This window comes from Trichosurus vulpecula, chromosome 2 (genome assembly GCF_011100635.1).
Source record: "Trichosurus vulpecula isolate mTriVul1 chromosome 2, mTriVul1.pri, whole genome shotgun sequence".
Taxonomy (NCBI): Eukaryota; Metazoa; Chordata; class Mammalia; order Diprotodontia; family Phalangeridae; genus Trichosurus; species Trichosurus vulpecula.
This window is the reverse complement of record NC_050574.1, coordinates 85777293-85785447: the sequence shown is the minus strand read 5'-3', so window position 1 is coordinate 85785447 and position 8155 is coordinate 85777293. Positions and strand designations below refer to the sequence as shown.

The 8155-nt window shown below is 38.3% G+C and overlaps 1 protein-coding gene across 1 annotated transcript; it reads left to right on the top strand.

The window, feature by feature from the left end:
* Nucleotides 1-329: 329 nt before the first annotated feature.
* On the top strand, nucleotides 330-1286 carry LOC118836593 (olfactory receptor 52A1-like). Its single transcript, XM_036743837.1, has one exon. The coding sequence runs from the start codon at nucleotides 336-338 to the stop codon at nucleotides 1284-1286; it is 951 nt and encodes a 316-aa protein (XP_036599732.1). The 5' UTR covers nucleotides 330-335.
* Nucleotides 1287-8155: the final 6869 nt, after the last annotated feature.

The window sequence follows — 8155 nt, the reverse complement described above, 5'->3', positions numbered from 1 at the left end:
TCCTCCCAGTTAAGTATCCCCCAACTAAATCATATCCCTTTTGAATATCTTCAAAATATCATTCAGGGAAAGGGATTTGTGAAATTTTATCCTGTTTTTGCTGCTCAGCTACTGCTGTTAATGATGCCTTGGGCATGGGAATAATAGTAAATGAGTCAGACCAGGTTCTCATGACTAATACCCAGGACACCCTCTGAGAGTGAGTAGATGATAAATTCAGTCATCTTGTCCATCTTCCATCCCAGCTGTCACCCAGAGGACCCTGCTGATCCCCTGGAACATTTCCTTCTCTAAGCAGATTTCAGAATTACACTGAGTCCTCGTTGTCAGTCATCATGGAAATCTCCAATAACTCATTTCTGGACCCGACAACAGTGACCCTGGTCGGAATCCCTGGACTTGAGCATCTACACTTCTGGATTGCATTCCCTTTTTGTGTCATTTGTATAGTAGCCCTGCTGGGGAATGTCCTCCTATTGACCATCATCCCAACAGAACGCAGTCTTCATCAGCCCATGTACATCTTCCTAGCTATGCTAGCTGCAACTGACCTGGGCATATGTGCTGCCATAGCCCCCAAGATGTTGGCTATCTTCTGGTTCAGTGCCTGCACCATGGCCTTTGATGCCTGCCTCACTCAACTATTCTTCATTCATGCCTTACAAGGGATGGAGTCAGGCATCTTGCTGGCAATGGCCTTCGACCGCTATGTGGCAATTTGTGATCCCCTCAGACACTCAGCCATCCTTACACCAACCATCCTAAGTCGGATGATATTAGTAGTGGCAGTGAGAGCTGTGGTATTGGTTGGCTTACTGCCCATCCTAATTAAGCGTTTGCATGTTTTCCATACCACTATCATAGCCCACTCTTACTGTGAGCACATGGCTGTGGTCAAGTTATTGGCTGGGAATATCCACATAAATAAATCCTTTGGGTTGTTTGCAGGATTTGCTATCCTGGGTTTTGACATGATTTTTGTTCTTGTTTCCTATTCCTTAATCATCTGGACAGTTTTTCACCTTCCTCAAAAGGAGGCACGGTTAAAAGCACTCAACACCTGCACAGACCACATCTTTGTCTTCCTTGAATTCTATGTTCTTGCTTTCTTCTCTTTTTTTAGCCATCGTTTTGGCCATGTGGCTCCTTTTGCCCACATTCTTCTGTCTACTATCTACCTCCTTGTGCCTCCTGCTCTCAACCCCATTGTTTATGGAGTGAAAACCAAGGAAATCCGTGTCAAGGTGCTAAGGATATTCACTCCAAAGGACAATTTCCTGTGGTGAATTAACACCTCTAATCATTAATGTGAAGATGTGTTTTTAATTTACTATAATATACAGCATATACCAAGTGCAACTCCATTCAAAGAAGAGATATGAAATATAATTTAGAGAATGAAGGATGGAGTAATCAAAAGAGTAAAGACATTTTTATAATGATTATTAGTCCTGGTTAGCCCTGATATCTTATTTGCTACCAAAGATATGAGACTAAAATTGTCCTAAAAATTGCACTTGGTTGTAGAGCCATCAGAAGAATGATGGTGTTAAAAGAAGGAAGTGCTTAGATTGGGGTAGGGAGCCAAGCTGCAAATAAGATATGAACATTAGACTCAGAGGAAGCGATTAAGGTGTGACTGGGTCCTTCTAGGCCTGAAAAGGAACAATTGTCCATAGAACTTGTTCTGGCAATGGAAGATACCAATGTGATAAGTAAAGGCAATACTAGTACATGATGACTTGATTCAAACCAAAGAGGAAAAATCGGATGTCTAAAAATCTCAAAAAGACAAAACTTGCAGATAATATAATTGTTGTCTCCAAATATTTGAAGAGCTACTTTTTGGGAAAAGAATGAGCTTTTTTTCTGTTTGGCCTCTGAAGGAATTGCCCTGGAAGATATATGGATATGGTAGGAAGGTTTTTATTTGATAAGTTAATCAATCTATAATATTTTTTTTTAGTAGCTCCTATGTAGTAGGCACTGGAGACAGCAAGAAAAAAAATGGAGTCCATGAGTTCAATAAATGTAATTATATTCAATAGGTAGTGTTGAAAGTTCTGCTGATTCAGTGACCCATTGTTTCCCGCCCCACTTGTCAATCAGTGTTGGGGAAGGGTCTCTTGGAGGTGACACCAAGTCTGTCACTTTTTGCATTACCTGGTCTTTGACACACACCCCTACCTGTGATGTTTGTACCCCTACGTGCAAATTAGCATATACTTGCTACCTTGAAGAGGAACTGAGATATAACCTCTTTTGCTGACATTAACCTATCTCCATTGTCTTGATTTCATTCCAAAATAGACCAATAAACATTGATGCACCTTGAAGCCATTGCTGATCTCCAGTACTCAGCCCATCAATATATTGCTTCCTTGACATATTTATAATAAATCCCTTTTAATTCTTTTTGTCATCAGTTTTGCCTCTAATCAGGATAAAAGCCCAAATGAAGAATTTTCCTTTTCAACCATAGAAACCACATGACTATGATTGGTATGTAAAAATGATACAAAAATAATGCAATTTTTTTTTGGGAGGAGGGCAGTACATGCAGAAGAATGTGGGAGATCAGCAGAGGTATAATGACAATTTAGGTTTGAAGATCTTTCCCACCCACTAATAGGCCATGTGACCTGCTTAAGCCTAAGTCACATGTGGTGGGAGGAGCTTCCTGAGAAGAAAAGGAAAGTGTGTCACTGGAAATGCGGAGAGAGAGCAGTTAGAACCAAGGGAGAGAGCAGATGTGCTGCCTGTGATTTGAGTGATTGTTGGTGGCAATGCAGCGGGGTAGATGGCTTTGAGATGGAGTGGTTCTCTGCTGTGATACATTATATTGAATTCTTTGCTGCTATGATAGATTGGGCTTATTGGTTTTGGCATCTGGTTCTCTGGTGTCTAAATAAATGGTTTACTTCTACCTTCACTATGGAGAGTCTCTTATATTTTGTGATACAGAACCACATAGGCATTTTGACAATTATCATCTATATTGTGATTATTGCATTGCTAATACAAGAGACTTTATTTAGAAGGTAGTGCCTGAAGTGAATGAGAGATTCTGTCATCTAGGTTGGATGGCTCTAGACCCGGAGTCAAAAAGACCTGAGTTCAAATGCTAGCACAAATGATTACTATGCGGCAATCGACAAAACACTTAATATTTTATTGCTTCAGTTTCCACATCTCTAGAATGAGAATAATAATAGCATCTACTTCCTAGGGTTTTTGTGAGGATAAAACAATTTTATAAGGTACTTTACAAACTTTGAAGTGCATAAAAATGTTAGCTATACGGCTAAGAATTGGCAGTGAGGAGAAAGTAAAATTCAGGAATGCAGCCCTGTTCAAAGGCACAATTCACGGGAAATGAAGTGATGTGTGAGTAACAGCAGGAAATAAAGTGTTGTACTCTACAATCCTATAAAACTGTCCCATTTCCTATTCATTGTGTACAGCATTCCATATTCTAGTTCCAGACCTTTAACAGACACTACCTAGAATAAAATTTTTCCTTGTCTCTAACATAAATTCTGGGGCTTTCCTTCAAGGCTCAATTCAACAGCCACTTTTTATATGATGAGTATCCTGATTTCTCCAGTTGATGGTGTCCTTTCCTACTTTCAATTTGCTTGGATGGTTTCCTCTCTCCCTTTAAATTTGCTTTGTATCTATTCCATCTTTACTTATCTACGCTCATATTGCATCCTCCTAATAAAATGCAAATTCCTGTTTTTGCTGCTTTCTTTGTATTCCAACTGCCAAGCACAGTAGATTAACAATAAATTTATTTTAAATTGAATTGACTTGCCCTAAACAATATTGAAAATGAAATAGAATATCATGGGAATTAGTGAAGATCTTTAAGTAATGACTTGAGTACCATGTATCAGCGATATAATGGGAGGGATACATGCTTCCGGTAGAGGTTGATCTTAATAAATTCTGAGATATACTCTAAAGCTAACCCCTACCAAGTGAATAGAGAAAGTGACTTTAAGTTTCTTGATGTCTTAAACCAAGGTTTAGGTATCTTGCAAAGGTGAGAGGCCAAAACAGGACTTTCTCATAAAGGGACATAGAGAAGAAAAACTCGCCTTCCCATCTAGGCCTATCATACAAGGGTAAAGAAGTATTTATTTGGACATAAAGTGGTCCCTATAAAAACCTAAGGCTGTGAAGATAAGGTCTGAAACACTACAAGTTTGTTCAACTGAATTAATTTACTAGAATGTAATAGCCTGCATTAATATTGTCCTTTAAGATTCAGTAAACATTTAAAACATTTTCTCATTTTGTTCTCACAACAACCCTGGGAGATAGGTGCTATCATTATTCCTCTATTACAGATTGGGAAACTGAAGCAGACAAAGGTTCAGTGGCTTGTCCATGGTTACACAATGATTAGGTATCTGTGGCTAGATTTGAATTCAAGTCTTCCTGAATCCAGGCTCTGTTCACTATCAACTGAACCATTTTGCTACTGAATGATATAGGGCAGACAGAATTGGGCCAGATCACTCCTAACACAAGATCTGAAACAAGATCATAAGTGAAATGAGCGAGAGGACATTGAGAGTGAAGTTTTTTGTTTTTTTTTTTTTTTTTTTTACCACAGTTAAATGTAGAGATGTAACTACCTCATAGGGTAATCAAGGAATATGTGATTTTTTTTCTCCTCTGAGGTACTTTTTAAAAAATTCCTTGCAACCTTCTTGTTTAGTATCCTAAGTGCTTTGCAATAAAGGCTAAAGAACTGTTCAAAAAATGACTGTAGTTTTACTGAAATAAAAGAAGAAAAACCGGTACCTTTTCCTTCTGGTAGAGCTGAATATTAAAGAAAACTGGCTTCCAATGAAGAGTCAGTGGCACCTAAAAGAATGATAACAATAAAAAGTACTTGGTGCTATTAGCAAAATGTTCTAAGGCAGATGATGTGGAAGAAAAAAAAAGAGGGGCAGTGGATACAAACAGCAGTGACCATGTAGTTGTTCCTGAAAGATTTTGTGCAGATAAATATAAAGTTATAGACAAGTTATACTCATATCACTCTCTACCCACTTCCTGTCATCCACCCCTGAACTCTCATTTGTTTTACCTCTTTACCTCTTTCTCTGACTCCACAACTTTCTTTCAGCCATGGTCTTCTTTATCTGATTCCTCCTCTCTCTGTACTAATTCTCTCTCTCTCTCTCTCTCTGTCTCTCTCTCTCTCTGTCTCTCTCTCTCTCTCTCTCTCTCTCTCTCTCTCTCTGTCTCTCTCTCTCTCTCTCTCTCTCTCTGTCTCTCTCTCTCTCTCCCTCTCTCTCTCTCCCCCCATCTCTCCCATTTACTACTTCCTTTCATTTTCATTCCCTGTGAGTTCTTTTCTTCTGTCTTTCATCCTCTCTTCTATTTTCCTTTTCTTCTAGGAACTTTTTTTTTGGTAGCTCAGTCTCTTGATTTTATGATTTCAACACTTATAGATACCACAAAACTTTATAAATTTAGAACAACTTTGAAATAGGAGACCTAGGAGGGAAGTTTCAAATGGAGTGGTAAATCGATATTTGGAATGCTTCCAAATACCATTCAAGGGCATCTAGATGGCGCAGTGAGAAGAACATCGGCCCCGGAGTCAGGAGGACCTGAGTTCGAATCTGGCCTCAGACACTTGACACGCTTACTAGGTGTGTGACCTTGGGTAAGTCACTTAACCCCAATTGCTCTGCCTTTCCCCCTCAAACAAAACCCAATAAAACCAAATACCATTCAAGATGTAGTCCACAAACACAAGGTAGCAGCTGCTTTCTGGGGATCTGGCCTGTGAATGAAGGGCTACTTTGGGGAAGTAGTCCCAGAAAGGGTATTGTATCTTTATATGGTTGCATCATTTTGTTTCCTGGGTGTGAATCTTGTTTCCTTACCTTTGGATGTGGCCTCTTTGAGTTTAAACATTTTTCACTTTTTTGGCTTTCTCATAGCACCTCTTTCTGGAAAATAATAATAATAGCCAGCCTTCATATAACACTTTAAGGTTGTTGAAGCACTTCATGAATATTATTTCATTTTATTTTCAAACAACTTTTGAAGTTAGGGGCTATTATTATCCCCATTATATAGATGAATAAAGTCAGGCCAAGATTAAAAGGCTTATCTAATGTCACACAGAATTAAGCTTCTGAGGTAGGATCTAAACTCAGGTCTTCCTGACTCAAGACCCAGCACACTATACATTGTATCACCTATCTGCTTAATGTATAATAAATGATCATTACGATTTATGATCAGTATTATGATTTACATAATAGTCCAGTTGTGGAGAAGAATTATAACCAATGGAATGCAACATGAGAAAGAAAAAGTGAAACTAAAAAGAAGTAAAAAAAGAGAGCAAATAGTTTGCCTCGATCTGCATTCAGACTCCATAATTCTTTCTCTGGATGTGCATAGCTTTTTTCCATCATGAGTCTTAAAATGGGTGTCCATCAATTGGGGAATGGCTAAACAAATTGTGGCATATGAATGTAAAGGAATACTATTATGCAATAAGAAATGAGGAGCAGACAGACTTCACTATAACCTGGAAAGACTTATATGAACTGATGCTGAGTGACGGGAGCAGAAGCAAGAAAACATTATACATAATTACAGACACAAGATATTTGTAAAGACTAACTTTGATAGACTTGGCTCTTACCAGTTTCTCTTGAGAGCATCACTATCTTTCCAGTAACCAGATTTCCAAACTTAGAATCATCCTTGCCTCTTTCCTCTCCTTCACCTCTCACGGTCAATCAGTTAGTTGCCAAGTTGTATTTGTTCAATTTCTGCAGCTTATTTCAAATTTCTTTACTTGTACAGCTACCCTCCCCACCTCCCTCCCACCCCCAATTCAGGACTTTATTCCCTTTTGCCTGAATAATTTCCATACCCTATTAATTGGACTCCTGTGTTTATCCCAATTTCCACATACAGTTGCCAACATAATCTTTCTAGAGTACATTTGCCATGTCCCTCTCCTGCCTGAAATTCTTCTGTGATTTCTTATTTATTCTAGGATAAAATCCCATTTCGTTAGCTTTACATTTAAAGTCCTTAATAATATCACTCAAGATAACATTTCTGGTTTTGTTTCATACCAGTCTTATTTGTGTTCTATACTACAACCAAACTGGCTTCCTAACTGTTACCTGTACAGTATAAGGAATTCTATCTTCCACTATTGTGCTTTTGTGCAGGCTGTATCCCATGCCCAGAATATATCCCTCTGAATTCCAGAATCTTTAACTTCATTAAAGAGTTACCTAGACGGCACAGCAGATAGAGCATTGGACCCAGAGTCAGGAAATCCTGAGTTCAACTTTAACCTCAGACACTTATTGGTTGTGTGACTCCAGGCAAGTCACTTAAGCTCTGTCTATCTGTATTCTTATCTATCAAACAGGCATGATAATAGCACCCACCTCCCAGGGCTGTTGGGAGGATAAATGAGATAATGTTTATATAAAATGGTTTGCAAACCTTAAAATATTATATAAACTTTAGAAAATATTATTTACAAATCTGTAGAGGAGGTCTTCCTTGTTCTCCCTAGCTCCTATTCATTCTCCTGTCTCATAATGTGCTTATGCATATATACACACATAGATATAAAACACATACATGTAAGAACCCACATGAAAAAAATCTAGAATGTTTGAAGTATTTGAATATGAACTCCAATAAAGATAATACTCTAAGGATCAACATTATTTACTTCACTTCAGAGAGTATGGAACTGACAGGAGAAGATGAACTGATATGATTAACATTAACAGATAATAAATGTCAGAGCCAAAATAAGAACCCAGGTCTCCTGTCTCCCACATTAGTGGACTTTGCCACCATACTGTGCTCAATACACCAAAGAATGAGAGGGTATGAGAACGTAGTATCTTTGATTAAATGGCAAGGGAAATATGCCATCACACTTATTTATGTTGAGAGATTAGATTTCAAGTATTCTTTTGCACCTTAGAGCTGTATACAGAAAGGAGGGGAAAATAGCATAGTACAAGGGAGAGAAACCAAGATAGTGAAAGGTGAAGAAATAAAGCTTAAAACAGAAAACTAGGGAATCTGTAATTACTCAAACGTATAGTAGGGTCTTATATGAGGGGGAGAATGC

What these genes read in the sequence shown, in the direction of transcription:
- LOC118836593 (XM_036743837.1), top strand. Translation starts at nt 336, where the DNA reads ATGGAAATCTCCAATAACTCATTTCTGGACCCGACAACAGTGACCCTG.